Source organism: Sabethes cyaneus, chromosome 2 (assembly GCF_943734655.1).
Source record: "Sabethes cyaneus chromosome 2, idSabCyanKW18_F2, whole genome shotgun sequence".
Lineage (NCBI taxonomy): Eukaryota > Metazoa > Arthropoda > Insecta > Diptera > Culicidae > Sabethes > Sabethes cyaneus.
Window position 1 is genome coordinate 74890085 of NC_071354.1, and position 16605 is coordinate 74906689.

At 41.8% G+C, this 16605-nt stretch overlaps 1 protein-coding gene across 1 annotated transcript in view; it reads left to right on the plus strand.

The window, feature by feature from the left end:
* The window catches only part of LOC128735582 (orexin receptor type 2-like), a 137394-nt gene that overhangs the window by 14633 nt on the left and 106156 nt on the right, over nucleotides 1-16605 (plus strand). The window contains exon 2 of the mRNA XM_053830064.1: nucleotides 16012-16206. Coding sequence (XP_053686039.1) covers nucleotides 16012-16206 — 195 coding nt within the window. The remainder of the gene's footprint in view (nucleotides 1-16011; nucleotides 16207-16605) is intronic.

Sequence of the window (16605 nt, forward strand, 5' to 3'; positions counted from 1 at the left end):
TAACCTCCTCTATTTAGCCTACTGACTAGAACTGACTAACTAAAGGTTCGATGTGATTCATCCATAACATACGAGTACTGCTAGAGATAATACAGGCGAACGTCCGTGCGCTATAATTATCTCCTCGCAGCACACGAGACACTTCCTGGCTCTTGTTTGACTATCGATTTCCAAACTACGTCCGTCAACAGTGGAAACTCGAGATAGATCAATCACCAAACAACGACAACGACGTTGATTGTAGGCTGACTCGAGAACATTGACGAAACGATTGACTGTCACACCATTCCGGTATCCGTCGAAGGATTGCTTCACCAAACTGTCCACAAGTGGGTTTGTCATTCCATGCAGGCAAACATCCTTGACAACATTGTGAAGCGAGCACCACCAGACGAGCAAACAAAGATGTGAAACGGTACTTGCCATATGACGACAGCACTGTGGGGGAGATTTTTATCGGGCGGTTAGTAGAAGTCGCTTGGGATTAATTCAACCTTACTCCTCTGATTGTATCTAGTGCTTTATGTTGCTGCTGGGATGCATACATGTGGAACGTGCCGAAGCAAGTGGTGGTTAGACAGTACACTTGTCGTGAGAAAACAAGCGCAAAACAATACCACCGATAATGTAGTCGCCTATCCCACCATAAACAAACTTTCAACAAAAACTAGTTGAATGGCAATAGTCCTGAACGGAGTTGACAAAAAAGCATAATCGTTTACAGCATATCAGGGCTGCACGATTTCCAAGAATAATCTATTTACGAGCTCGTAAAACCAAATTGAGTCCTCTCTGAAATGGAAGATTTCTGTGACAATCTCGTATAATTCTGCCATTTATTAAAATCTAACGTTTGTTTAAAGAAGAGAATGCAAAATATTGACCGTAATGACATTGCTACAAAGAAAAATGGAACGATCGTTCAGCGAATGTAAATAACGGAAATTACGCAAGAACTCGCGGAAAGCGCGTGGCGAAAGCCATTGTTTCGCGTCATTAGGCGGATCAATTTATTCATTTTTATTTCAAGACATTTGTATTTTTCCTAACCTAAATAAAAAGAAATTGTACTCGTTTGTTTCCACCTCATCGATTGTGGAGACTAGAGTGTGTATCTTAGAGTTTTATGTTGTTTTGTCCAGTTGTCCGCTTGGAAGTTGTTAGCTTTTCCATTCGATTCGTTTACCTTTTTACCTTCGTGCGATACCCAACACACTTTTTTTATCAGATAAGGGGCCATGATATTTTTTTATTTCGGTAGATTTGATGTTGATTAAACGAATACTTTCCTGTGCCGGGAAAACCGAAACTGATGTGATCGTATTGGCTAGATTAGAAAACCTTTTAGATGTCGAATTAGTACTAAACTTTACGCTAAGTAAGAAACAGAGCCTTTTTTAAAATTATCATACAGGTTTGGAATTATCGTACAGACTCAATATATTGCGATTTCGCTAGAGTAAATACAATCTTTTTTCATTAAAAGACAGATATTTGAATATGAATTTTAACTGGTTGGTGTTTGCTTACACCACCCGATTCTTGTAGTTTTGACCAAAAGGGGGTAACCTTTACCGCAATTTTTGCGACATTAGCGATCAAATACTCCGTCATCAGATTCCATAAAGAAATAGAAATGGCCTTATTTCGAAACAATTCCCACTATGGAGCGGTACAACGAAAATGGCGTCCCAGTGCAATGGTACAGAATGGAAAAGATAGTGCAGACTTGAGTTTTTCCATAAGAGATAGCCTTAAAGCACACAAAAAGAAATTTTGCCTGATAAAAGCCCCGTCCTTCGATGTAATTGCTGGTGAGATTAGTCCTAATTTAATACATAATACCAATAAACCATTCTACAGTCTTTCTACAGTTCTACAGTTTTTAGGTCTACAACTTTACTCTTTTTAGGAAATGATTATAAATAAGTTTACTGAAGACAGAAATGCTTTATGTTTATACTTTCATTGATATGCTTAGTTACAAAGTTTGAGTAAGGGTGTGTCTAAAAAATTGATTTTTTTTCTTAAAAACTATATTCAGACCAAATTTATAGACTGAAGTTGGAACGTCTTAGTAGAATACGAAACCTGAAATTAAAGAAAAGAAGAATTTTTTTCCAAATTAAATTCTACTATTAATATTTATTCCCGACAGATACGTATTTCGCCTGCGACTTGCAGGCTTCATCAGTGTCTGTTTTCGAACTTTGAAAGCAGAAGCAGAAGTTCGAAAACAGAAACTGGTGAAACCTGCAAGTCATAGGCAAAATACGTATCTGTAGGGAATAAAACTTGCTTCATTTAGAATTGGAACAAGCTTTTGCTCATATTGTGGCGATCTTGGTGGACGGATTTGGAAGTTCTTGGCGCCCGCCGCCCACGTATCGGAAATTTTGTTAGCTTCACCTACGTATTTTTGACATTCCACAAAACGATTGTATTTTGTAAACAAACAATATGGAAGTCGAAAGAAGGGAAAAAATTGTGCACAGTTATTTGGAATATCCATTGTGGTCTACATCTAGGCTAGCTAAACAGCTGAAATTGCCCAGAAGTACCGTATGGAGCGCTATCAAACGGTATAAGGAAACATTGACGACGATTCGGAAGCGTCAAGCTAATCATCGAAGTGGAACTGTCGACCGGAAACTACATGGTAAGATTCTGAAGACCATCAAGGGGAATTCCAATCTGTCGGACCGTGATTTGGCCAGGAAGGCCGTGAGGAGAATTCGACTCCGGGAAGGAATCAAGTGGTATCGAGCTAGCAAACAGCCAAAGCGCCCCATAAATCTGTGCTCGAGAACTATACGACCGGATGTACGACCAAGTACGACGGGTGTATTCTGATAGACGAAGAAATCGAAGAAATAAGATAGCCAAAACGATGGACGAAGAAAGTGTGCGCCGCCTAATGAGCCATATTACTGGAAAAGAAATCTTTCGAAACCGTGACGAATAATTTTATGCGTATTTTTTCTTAAAAGTATGAAGAAAATGCTACATTTGTGTAAGATCTTCCAACTTGATTTCAATAATAAATAACTGAAATACACGCAATTGTTTTTGTTCCAATACTATCTGAAGCAAGGTTTAAATATTAATACCTAGTAGAATTTAATTTAGAAAAAGGTTTCCGCACAGGGTGAGTACTAATAACTGTCAGTCTTTTTGGACGTGTTCAATCAAAAATGGATGAATCACAGATGTTTCTACATATTATTCGTTTAGAGTGTATTCAAATGACAACACAGCGTGCAACATTGTTTTGAATTTTCATTCGTTTAAGAGGTATGGTATCATGGACGTAAAAAGGCAACTTGTGATAAGTCTGTTTTTGTTAAATTTTTGTAAGTTTTTGAAAAATTTTCGACCGCGTGATATAAGCAACTCGGAGTAAATTAAAAATACATTCTTCGAACCATCTAGCGATACAAGGAAACTGGTTGTTGGAAAATACACCCCAAACCTGACCGTGAACGCACTGTAACGACACCGGAAGCCATCAAACGAGTAAGGGAGTGAGTTCGATAGAAACCAAATCAGGCTGGACGTAAGATGGCCAAGTGACTGGGAATTTCACAGTCAACCAAACAACGGGTGCATAGTTTGACTGAAAAGTAGAAGGTTGCAAGAGTTGAAAGTTGTCGGCAGCTCTGAAACGGCACGGTGATTATGAAATTGTGTTTTCGGACGAAAAAATGTTCCTGCTACAGAATCACCAAAACAACCACAACCAACAAAATGATCGGATATATGCAGCACACCTTTCTGATATTCCTAGTAATAGTAATAGTAGTAGTAATATGGGAAAGCCACCATCATTTCAAGGACTTGCCAATGGATGTGGGTAGAATTACAGTAGATCCAAATTTGATTATCAAATGAATTTCACACTAATGCTGCTACAGAAGGGCCAAAAGGGATTGGGCGGACCCACAAGCAGAGGCACTTGTGCGCATTCCGGTGTTATAAGAGTCGCCTTCCAGCATTAGGATCCTTCCATGTAATAATCAATTTCGCTGTACCAACTTTAACCCACGTGATGATTTGTTTGTTTTAAATTGAGAAGTGCCATATTTGCTTCAGACCTTAAGGATTCAGATTGGCAATCCACTCCATCATCCAGTCTTCCACATTTATGATATCAATAATAATACTGTTAATAATATGATATTAAGATGAAATGTGGCATATATGGGTAAAATTAGAACAATCTCGCAGCAGTCCTTCGTATGGAATAGCGTGCTTTGAGGTTTCATAAGTGCTTCTAATAGTTAATTTAATTTTTCATACTGGTATCCATGTGCAGTATTAAAACTCGTTTTGGCCAAAGTTTTTAAGCACACCTTTCTGATATTCCTCGGGACAAACTGGCAGTTCAAAGATTCCAGGATGTTTCCAGGGTGATAGAATGCGAAAATTTTGAAGATTCCATTGCATTGCTGTTCTTTGAACCTGGTTTTAAAATTTACACTAAATATTACATCGATAATGTTTTGAAGAACCATTTGCTTCCCATCGTCAAAAAACACTACAAGAATGCACCACACTGTTGCCAACAAGATTCTGCATAGTCTCACCAGGCGAAAGCTACACAGGGTTGGTGTGAGGTTATTTCTTCGGAAGAGTTGCCTGTCTCTTTGTCTGATTTGACATTGATTTGTCTCTCGACTTCAATGTATGTGGTTCAATGCTAGACAAACGGGGAAGTATCAAAGGAATGACTGTAGACTAGAAAGAGAGGAGAGAGAGAGAGAGAGAGAGAGAGAGAGAGAGAGAGAGAGAGAGAGAGGGGGGGGGGGGGAGAGATTTGAATTGGACTAATTGAAGACAAATATTATGATCAGGCATTCAATTTATCGTTTCAAATGCATGAAATTCAATTAATTTTGCCTACTACGACTTATAACCATGGGTTTCATTATATAGGGTAGTTGATCCAATAGTTGTGGTAGTACCAATAGTTGCGCTACTATTCATTATTAATGCATATTTTCGTCACCGTAGCATTTTAGATAAAACAATTACATTCATTATATAAAACAGGCTGTGGGGATAGTAGGGTGATTCCAACTCCTAAGAGCAAACACCGAATTGTGGTATATAGCTTTAAGCTACAAATAAGCTTTATTAGAAATTATTATTAAGAATAATATAGTGTGGCTTACAATTTTGGTGATCTACCCGATCAATGGTAGAATCGTTTCGCCGTTAAAGCTCGCTAATATTCTGCCTGGTAATAATTGTTTGTTTTAGTATAACTGTGATGTTCATCATATAATTACTCACTTTTAATTGGAAATTGGCGTTAGGATTAAGTAGCTTTAGTTCCACTGTTGAGAATTAAGCGTAGCTTAAGACAAATCCTAATTTTAGGCAATAATTAAGTAGAAATAGGTTATAATGTAGATAAGTTCATTGCATGTCATAATCTTCACTTCACTTCAATCGTAATTAAGTCCAATACTCACTAGTTTTAGATTAGATGTAGGATACAATATAAGTTTTAACCGATTAGATGTAGGATAATTTAAATGTAGATTTATGTAGATGTGTAGATAATAAAGATTAAATTTTCACTTTAGCCCGTAAGCACTTTAATTGTTCGAATGCACATGGAATCTGCTGGTCATTCTCCTGGCAGATCGACTATTGTTATCAGTGCATGATCGATTGATCGACGAAACCGTTCGTACATTCGGCATGGTAGTACGTTCGTGGTAGCGCCGTGTCAACGAGGGGCTCGTCACGACATTCCCCCGCCCGTGAACCTTGGTGGTTGACTGAGCTCTCCAGGTGTTCGTTCCTAGGTTCACCTTTCTCCACGTCGAGCACCGCCAGCTTGACTGCCGGCCGTCGAAGAATACCGCTAGCAGTTCGAACTGTGGCTTGTCGCACTCGACCATCTCGTCCAGGAAATACTTTCTCCACACGTCCTCTGATCCACTGGTCCCTTGCCGTACCACCCACTACCAACACGAGATCGCCCACTTCCAAATCCTTCACCTCGTCGAACCATTTACACCGCCGATTGATCACTGGAAGATATTCTTTAATCCAACGGTGCCAGAATTCAGTTGTGATGTACTGCGCCAATCTCCAATTGCTTCGCAGCGTTGCAGGTTTATCAACCTTCGCGGTGATAAAGGGCTTTGCACCCGATGAACTTCCCAACAAAAAATGGTTGGGCGTAAGCGCCTCTTGGTCGGCCGATTCCAGTGGCACGTAGGTAAGCGGCCTAGAATTAACCATTGCCTCCGCTTCGTAAACAATAGTCGCCAGCGTTTCGTCGTCTGGTCGCCGAGGAGCATCCAGGGCTGTCCCCATCGCCGTTTTCACCGATCGGACAAGTCTTTCCCATACTCCGCCCATATGCGGAGCGGCAGGTGGATTAAATGTCCATTTTGTCAGCGCACTGGTAAACGTCGATGCCAAAGCGTTTTCTCGAGATACGATACCTTTTAATTCGTTACTGGCCCCAACGAAACACGTCCCGTTATCGGAGATAAATTCAACAGGTGTTCCGCGGCGGTAAGTAAAACGTTGTATCGCCATGATACATGAGTCTGTAGACAGGCTATGCACTATTTCCATGTGAATAGCGCGAATTGTGAGGCAGGTAAACAAAGCCACCCACCGCTTCACTTGACTCCTGCCTGCTCGTACTGTAACAGGCCCAAAATAATCCAGTCCAACGGACGTGAATGGTCTCACAAACGGCTGCATTCGATATGCTGGAAGTGGTGCCATTGGAGGTGGTCTTGGTCTCGCTCGCATAACACGGCAGTATGCACAGTTCTGCATTACCTTGTAGATTAGCGATCGCAGTTGGGCAATTTCAAATCGTTGGCGCATCTCGTTGAGGACTGTCTCTCGATTGGCGTGGTGGTAACGGCAGTGGTACCAGTCTGTAATGAGAAAGGTTATCAGATGGTTCTTGGGAAGGATCGTTGGGAACTTAGCTTCGGACGGTGCAAATGGAGCAGCACCGATTCTGCCTCGCATTCGCAGGATCCCTTCGTTGTCTAGGAACGGCCACAATTTGTAAATGGGACTATTTTTTGCAACTACCGCATGGCGTTTCTCTGGTGGTCCCTGTGTCTTCTTCAGCATGCTTATTTCGTCAGGATATGCTTCAGCCTGTGCGAGTTTCCACAGCAGCGCTTCTGCATCTCTCAGTTCCGCTTGGTCAAGAGTTTCGAGTTTGAGTGCCTCTTTGCCAACCTTTCGTCGTAGATTATCGATGTAGCGGAGTACATAGGCTATCGTCCTGTGTAGGAAACCCCAGCGCCTGAAGCGAGTGAGGTCAATCACCTGTGTTGGCACCCAATGAGAGAGACATCTCGAGCGAAGTTCCTCCTCCGTGGTTACAGTTTGACGTTGGGGCCAACCTACCTCCCGCTCGTACAGAAATGCGGGGCCTCTCATCCAGATGCTATCTGGACGGAAATCAGGACCCTTTTTCCACTTCGTGGCTTCATCCGCAGGGTTCAGTTTAGTCGGCACCCACCTCCACTCGGTTTGATGACTCAGACTAAGAATTTCTCCAATTCGGAAGGCGACGAATTTGTTATATCGATGATGTTCCGACTGAATCCAAGCAAGAACGGTGCTTGAATCACCCCAGAAATATCGCTGGTGAATTTGTAGGGTATGGTTGCTAGCAATAGATTCTGCAAGGCGAACACCAATAACCGCGGCTTTCAGTTCGAGCCTAGGAATCGTTAAGGGTTTTACGGGAGCAACTTTAGATTTCGCAGCAACCAGAGACACTTCGAATCCCGAAGGGGTTACTAGCCGGAAATAAGCTATGCAGCAGTACGCCACCTCGCTGGCGTCAACAAATACATGAAGCTGTAGTTGATAGTCGGTAGAAAAATGATTGAAGTAGCATCGAGGTATGCGAAAACTACCCAATTGTGGAAAGAGTTCCGTCCACTGCCGCCATCGAATCGTTAGATCGTCGCTAATGGCGTCATCCCAGTCGGTTCCTGAAGCCCAAATTTGCTGGATGAGAACTTTTCCGTGAATGGTGAAGAACGAGAGGAATCCGAGAGGGTCGAATAGGCTCATAACAACCTTCAGGACTTCTCGTTTGGTGGGTACATGTTCACTCCGGAGAATCGGCAGTAGATCGTTGCGCATTGCGCAGGCGTAGGCGAATTCATCGTCTCTCGGAATCCACTTCATCCCGAGAACTGATTCGGAAGATTCGCCTCTTTCAAGCTGGAGGGATTTGGACTCCTTGACGGAGGATTCCCCGATTCCTTGCAAAACTTCTGTAGAGTTAGAAAGGAAGTTTCTTATTTCGAAACCTCCGTACGAATGAATGCTTTTAACTTGGTTTACGACTGTTACCGCTTCGTCAGTGGTTTGAAAACTATCCAGGTAGTCGTCCACATAATGGTTTTCCTTGATGGCTGATGCAGCGCGAGGGAGCCGATCCGCAAACTCCGAGGCATTCAGGTTCTTTACGTACTGGGCGGACGCTGGCGAACAAGTAGAGCCAAACGTTGCGACGTCCATTATGTAGACCTGTGGCTTTTCGGAGGAGCTTGAGCGATACAAAAAACGTTGGGACTGGCGATCTTGTTCCCGGATTTTGATTTGGTGGAACATTTCCCGTATATCTCCACACACGGCGACAGAAAACTGACGAAAACGGCTCAAAACGGTAGGAAGCGGTGACAGAAGGTCTGGTCCCTTCAATAATTTCGAGTTGAATGAAACTCCCTCGACCTTAGCTGCTGCATCCCAGATCAGTCGTACCTTTTGCGGCTTTTTCGGGTTCGTTACGACTCCCAGCGGTAAATGCCACACCCGTTTTGGATCCGATGAATCTAGCTCTTCAGCAGTGGCCTTGTGTGCGTATCCTTTACGCTCGTACTCGGCAATCTGTTCGCGAACTTTCTCCTTTAACAATGGCTCCTTCTCTAATCTTCTTTCCAATGACTTTAGACGGCGCAATGCCATCATATAACTATTGGGGAATTCTGGTTCGTCCACTCTCCACAAGAGGCCTGTTTCAAAACCGGTTTTCACTCTTCTGGTTGTTTCTTCTAACAACTTTCTCGCTCGTTTGTCGTCCTCAGACTCCAAGATTTCGCTGGCGGAGCTGATTCCCGTGCGTTCCAGTGTGAAATAATCCCGCAACTGTTCATTCAGCTCCGTGTCGGGATTCGAGGCCACAGCAACATGAAAATTGGAGATTGCATCCGGTGGCGAATAGTGTGGTGCACAACCGTAAATAGTCCAGCCAAGGCGACATTTAGCTGCAACCGGTTCTCCTGGCTGCCCTTCTCGCACCAGTGATGGAACCCCAAGATGAAGATTGTCTAGCCCGATGAGCAATTGCGGTTGGACTAGATCATAATCTTCCAGAGGGAGACCTCTTAGATGAGGATATCGTTGAGCTAAATCATGGTATCTTAGCGATTGCGTCGGTAAAACGAGGCAGTTGACGGTGCGTGCTTGAAGAAGTTTACGTCTCGTCGCGCTGCCCTTCCCGGCAATCTCCAGCTGTACTCGTTGTGAGTTTGACTCCTTGCGCGATACGTTGCCTGTCCACTTTAACGTCAACGGTTCTTTCGGTCCAGCAATACCAAGTTGCTTGGCGACTTTTTCTTCTAGCAGTGTTAGCGAAGATCCTTCATCGATAAAGGCGAAAATGATGTGCGACCGATCACCTTCGTACAGAACGACTGGAAGTATTCGGAACATCGGGAGGGATTTCTCTGTTTGGGAGAGATTGTTGGTGAAGACGTTGACTGCGTGTGGTACTGTGGCCCGTGAGTGTAGAAGCGTGTGGTGCTTTTGTTGGCATCCTTCTATATCACATCCTCTCCATGACCTGCACGGCCACTTCCCGTGATTATTCAAGCAGGTCTTGCACAATCCTGCACCTTTAACAAATTTCCAGCGGTCATCAATCGACATCGATTTGAATTTCCTGCAGTCTGCAACCCGATGTCCCGCAGTATCGCATGACGCGCACCGTTTTGCAGTTTGACGTCCTGAGTCATCGGAATTCTTAACCGGTGGGGAAAAAACCAGCTCTGATGAGTGCGTTTGTACAATTGCCCTCTCCTTTGATTTCGTTTTCTGGTAGTAGTTTCCACTGACCGACGGAAGATCAAAGGTGACCTCGCTTGCTGCGTTTACCAGTCCGTTCATAAATTGGCCGAAAGTCCTCACCGAAGGTTGAGGATCCCGCGTTTTATAAATGGCCCAGCTCAACTTAAGTTGACCGGGTAACTTCTCGACTAGTTCCCGCATCAGCATAGGATTCGAGAGATGATCGTCTTGCTGCGCAGCAGAAAGATGATCGACGAGGTTCTGAACTGCCAACCCAAATTCCATCACAGTCTCTAAACGTTCGTGTTTCGGCGGTGGAAGGCGGTGAATTTTGTCCAGAAGTGAACGTATCAGGATTTCTGGACGACCATAGAGAATCCGCAGGGTGTTTATCACGTACGGTACTCCCGACGGAAGTAGCAGACGGCTGCGAACAGAATCCAGTGCATGTCCCTTTAAGCACCGTTGCAGACGAATTAAATTCTCTGCATCTGAATAACCGCAAGCAGAGGTTGAGTGCTCGAAATAGCTAATAAAGACTGGCCAGTCCTCGGGGTTGCCATTAAAGGGTGGCAGATCTTTGCCCATCACCTGACGGGCCGCGATTTGATCCGCGCTTATTACAGAGCGAGACGTTGGGGGACAAGGATGAGGTTGACCTGGAGGTGAGGGGTCAATAAAGGCATCGAATGGAGACAATGAAGGGGGACGCTCTTGATTAGTGTGACCTCTGTGGGACGATTGCAGATCAGGAGTTTGCTCATTTAATACCTGTCTGCTACTCCCACGCAGGGCTGCAGGATAAGTGGCATTCACGTTAGCTTCAGAAACAGGTGCTACTGCTACATTTATAACCGCTTCCGGCTCGTGGACTGGATACTCCACCGGATTCTCAGGTATTCCTTTGGGATCTGAGCCAGTGTGCTGCTCTTGCACATCTTTGACTCGATTCGTAACACCTTTGGACCCATCAGCAGGCGTATTATTGTCCAGCCAGGCCTCCACCTTTTCTTGCGAATTGAAAACCGATCCTGCTCTACTTCCATTTATTGACATCTGGCGCACGATTTCTCGCTTTTTCTCCAATGATTCCTGTCGGATAGCTTGTTGCTTAGCTTGAGACAACTTTTCTTGCTCTAGCTTTAGCGCTCTTATCCGTTTTTCCTCATCCATCAAGGCTTTCTTCTCCTCTAATTGCCGCTGCATTTCGTTCAGCTCCTGCATTTTTAATGCTTCTTGCTCTCTTACTTCCTGCTCCTTTATAAGGCGTTCTTCCTCCGCTAGCCTCATTTCTGCTTCCAGCCGGGCCTGGCTAGCATTTGAAACCTCACTCGCTGCAGGCTTTTCAATAACTCTAGTCGCGGATGCTGCTTTCGATCCGGTTTTCGAACCCGCTACGCTGGTGGATCTAGTCATCGATCCCTTAGGCGACCTGCCGACAGGTTGTACCTTTAACGTTTCCAACTGTTGCTTGGAGATACCGGAGGTGGGTTGATGTTGTGGAGTACCGGCAGGCAACTTTTGCTGAGAAATTTCAGTCCTACATTCCTTACATGAATACGGGCGTTTTTTTACGGATGAATCCACTCCAGCGCACTTGAAATGCTCCCATTTGTTGCATTTGTCACACGCAACCATATTGGCATCTGCATGGTCCGGGAGGAGGCATCTTCTGCACGGAGAACTCTTCTCAGCGGTATCGCGAAGTTCTTCCATCGTTCGACCCACGTACAAAATTCTTAAAGAAAATTGTGGGGATAGTAGGGTGATTCCAACTCCTAAGAGCAAACACCGAATTGTGGTATATAGCTTTAAGCTACAAATAAGCTTTATTAGAAATTATTATTAAGAATAATATAGTGTGGCTTACAATTTTGGTGATCTACCCGATCAATGGTAGAATCGTTTCGCCGTTAAAGCTCGCTAATATTCTGCCTGGTAATAATTGTTTGTTTTAGTATAACTGTGATGTTCATCATATAATTACTCACTTTTAATTGGAAATTGGCGTTAGGATTAAGTAGCTTTAGTTCCACTGTTGAGAATTAAGCGTAGCTTAAGACAAATCCTAATTTTAGGCAATAATTAAGTAGAAATAGGTTATAATGTAGATAAGTTCATTGCATGTCATAATCTTCACTTCACTTCAATCGTAATTAAGTCCAATACTCACTAGTTTTAGATTAGATGTAGGATACAATATAAGTTTTAACCGATTAGATGTAGGATAATTTAAATGTAGATTTATGTAGATGTGTAGATAATAAAGATTAAATTTTCACTTTAGCCCGTAAGCACTTTAATTGTTCGAATGCACATGGAATCTGCTGGTCATTCTCCTGGCAGATCGACTATTGTTATCAGTGCATGATCGATTGATCGACGAAACCGTTCGTACATTCGGCATGGTAGTACGTTCGTGGTAGCGCCGTGTCAACGAGGGGCTCGTCACGACACAGGCTTTTAGAAGTATTGGTAGTTAGACTACACCATTTAAAATTAAAGCATTATTTGCTAAAATGCCAATTTTCCAAAATCTAACGCGCAGTTTGAGCGCACAACTATAGGCGCTCATTTATAGTTTTGCTGCGATGTTTTTTCACTTAGCAACCTAGCAATGTATATGGAATAACACAATTAAAGGAACATCAAACTTAATTAAGGAAACATTAGCGCAACTGTTGGTACAATATAATTGAATCGGAAAATTCATTTTTTCTTTATAAAGCTTCTCGTACAACGAAAGCAATTGTCTTGCCTTGTGACAAATACCTTGCATTTGATAAATTTATATTCCACAAGCATTAATTGAAGCATATACCTCAATAAACAAGCAAAATGAAGTTATATTGTGCTTAGTGGCGCAACTAATGGATCATCTACCCTACCTAGTATTGCATTAGAGTTTCGCGCCAATTCCGACTGCGATTTATATTTTTCATGGTTTACTGAGAGAGGATAAATGTTTTTCAGGGAAAAATGCAATGAGATATTATCAACTCTCATTCTGCAGCGGAAAAATGTTTATCTTTTGCTTTGTACAAACAGATAACCACAGAATCTAGTTATCATATGAGAATAACGGGTGAGCGAAAAACGTTTATCCTATATGTGAGTGAAAATTTTAATCACTGTGATGATAGCCTCGAGGTACGACGTTGGTCTATCAAACCAATCGTCGTATATTCGAATCTTAACTGCGAGAGGCTGTTAGAATCAATACGATCGTAATCGTAGCAATAGCCCCGCAATTGTCGAATTTGAGAACGGAAGGTGGAACCTAGGCTTTGCTTTTTTATGGATGTACTTTATATTAAATACACTCGAAACTAAAATTTAAGCAAGCGTCTTATTTTTGTGACCATCTACTTTACTGACAGTTATTACTACTCAACCTCCCCAGAAACTTGCAAAACTCAAGATTGTGACAAAGGTCATCCGAGACACACGATTTATGTACAACACAGTTTAATTTGTGGCAATACGAAGTTTGTCGGGTCAGCTAGTCTCTTATAAAACTGCTCAAAGTATGCTCTCAAGAAGACGTAGCAATACACTGGACAATGGCATAAAAATTTCCCACCTAATAAAGCCAAAGAGGACACGACAATTGATCAAATTTTCTAGGTTTTAACCCAATTAACCTTATTAGTAATCATTACCATGAGCATTAGAACGACCTAATCTAAGTCTATTTTAATTTAGCTTTTCTTTTCAGATTTGTATTCTACAAAGTTATAGGAATCCGTAACGGCTGCCATAATAATTAGCATAACGATTTATTATACTATCTACTAGAATGTAGTCTACTAGAGCTCTAGTCAGTATTTGATTTGAAAAATTGAACAGAAGAGTAATGTTTATTATTCGTTATCATGTGCAAAAATACGGCTATTTCATTATCATTATCTAAGTAATAGTAACGTTAACTTTCAACATACCTTACAAAACGAATAAATCAAAATTATACGTCATTTGACTAGATAATAATCATCAGCCTGCCTGCTATTAGTTCTATTAGTCAAATACAAAAACGAAAGCAGTTTCCGCTCAGTTGAACGATTTATCTGCTGAGGATTATCGCTGATTACAGTACAAAATCCACAAAAGCTATTTAAAGCCTGTTCGCCAATAAAGATGTCGTTTTTGTGCCAGCTTCTGCTTCGGCTGTAAAATGTACGTGGTGAAAACTCGAAAATAAATTAGGTTTTTTTTCTGGTTTCATCCTCCATCGTAATTCCGGATGCTGCCACCATATAACTGCCTACTCCATGGACAATAAAATTTTACTCCAGCTGAACATAATTAGGACCGTCTGAATTGAGGATGTGACTAAAAGTTAAAGTAGAACTTTGAAATGATGTAAAGAGAGTGTTTATTTTTGCATGGTGATCACTTGCGAAATTTTTAAGAAAAGAACTATGTTAGCATGGATAGTTATGTCTTGTAACAACAAACCTAGTCATTTACATGATGAATATTGCTCTAGAGCAACTTATAAACTTTTCTCGAATCACACACACATTATCACACAGCATCACACAGCAATTAGATACAATTTCACAGCAAAAAAAAACAGTTATTTTTATTATATATGGTTTTTGCTATCGGCATGTTCATTAATAACAAGCAAATCTTTTTTCCCGCAATATCTGATTTCAAAATAAAAATTTGGATGGAATTATCATATAAATCCATATCGACGTCAAAACAAATTGTCAACAAATCCGCACCCCAGTTGAACAATCATATTCAAATGCTCGTTACGCAAAAAAAACATAAGCTTCGCCAAAAACAGAACATCGTAGCCAAAAAAAGGATCACATATTGGATTATAAATAAAACCAATCATCGTACGCCATCGTTTGATAGAAAACAGCAACGGTGGCAAATATTGAACATAACATTCGATCCAACTGAACGATGAACCAAACAAATATAAACATATGCACAAAAAATAGGCGTCAATCCTATTTACTTCCTTCCGTTCGGTCTCCTGTCTCACGCACCGGTGTGGATAATAACTCACAGATCCAATTTCCCTACTTTTGCAATAAATTTCATCCTTGCCACCAATCATCACAGCCAGCAGCGGTCGGTCGGAATCAGTAAACAGCAAATCTCGGCCCAGTCAAAACACAGCCGCCCCTTTGTGTTGCTACCGAAAGTTAAAAGGGTACTCCCATCAGCTGGGTGGCAGTGGGATTATTCACCACTCCTAATTCGAGACAGAGGCTTTGTATTGTTGTGGAATATTTCTACATACCGAGCCACGAACTACGTACATTCGATATAGTACCACAATATCCAATATCAATCCACTACCAGACGGTCTTCTCTGGTGGTAAATAACTTTATTAAAAAACTTCAAGCGGTCAGGAAAAGGGCGCCTCCATCAAAGCCAAACTTTGAAGGAGCGACGGTCGTCGCAGTAACTGCTAAAACTAAAATTTTCTTCAGAGAAACTATTCATTTTCTTTAATAATTTTTAAATAAGCTTCTAAAGGTTCGCAGTAAAAACCAAATGAAAAATGAAAAAAGTTCCGCCACAGCATTCGCGCACAGTTTCGCAACCAAGCATTTCTCTAAAAAGGAAGTTCCCGATATTAATTAGTTTCAAAAGTTCTGTAAGTAAGAGATTTTCCACTTCTATGCTGTTGTTTCTCAGTCACTAATAACAGCGCATAAAAATAATAACCAACCATCAAACATTGTCGACAACAATACATTCACCTTTCCTTCGAACTGATTATAAAAAGTGAAAATAAGAATTATACCGGCTTCCGGTTGACAATGCCGCTTGTTTGAAAGACAAATTAGACCGATTTGTTAGCTACCTACTAATTGCCACAGACGTTCCGCTTTTGTGTCTGCCTATCTAGAAAAACTCTCAAGTCCTGTCTATTCATCGTTTTGTTTCACTTTCCACAGGTCGGCAATGCGTTGGTCTGCGTGGCCGTCTACACCAACCACACGATGCGAACGGTAACCAACATCTTCATCGTCAACCTGGCGGTTGCGGATTTTTTCGTTATCCTGTTCTGCCTGCCGCCGACCGTCGTTTGGGATGTGACCGAGACATGGTTTATGGGCAAAGCCATGTGCAAGGTCGTAATCTACTTTCAGGTGAGTGCGTGTGAGGAAAAATCGAAAACAGGAACCCCCGTCCGCTTTTGATGTTTTCATTGTTGAAGATTTTTGCCCAGCCAGCGCAGCGGGTAATTAGAAAAATCCGCTCAACTGTAAAGAAAGAATTCTAAGAAAAAAAAAGCCGGAAATAACTGTTCTCATGTCTAGCATTGAATTGGGTCTTCCTTTTACGTAACCGGTACACCGTATTATTAGCACACAATGGAAAAACTTTCCTCAAAAGATTTTGGAAGCGTATTCTAGGCATGCGAAGGGATATTTACTGCGAATGAAATGCCTTTGTCAATAATTTCGAAACCTTAGTACAGACTATTATGAAGCTTAATAACAGGTTATCTCGAATATTTTCTTTTTCTTATTAAAACCTAATAATAA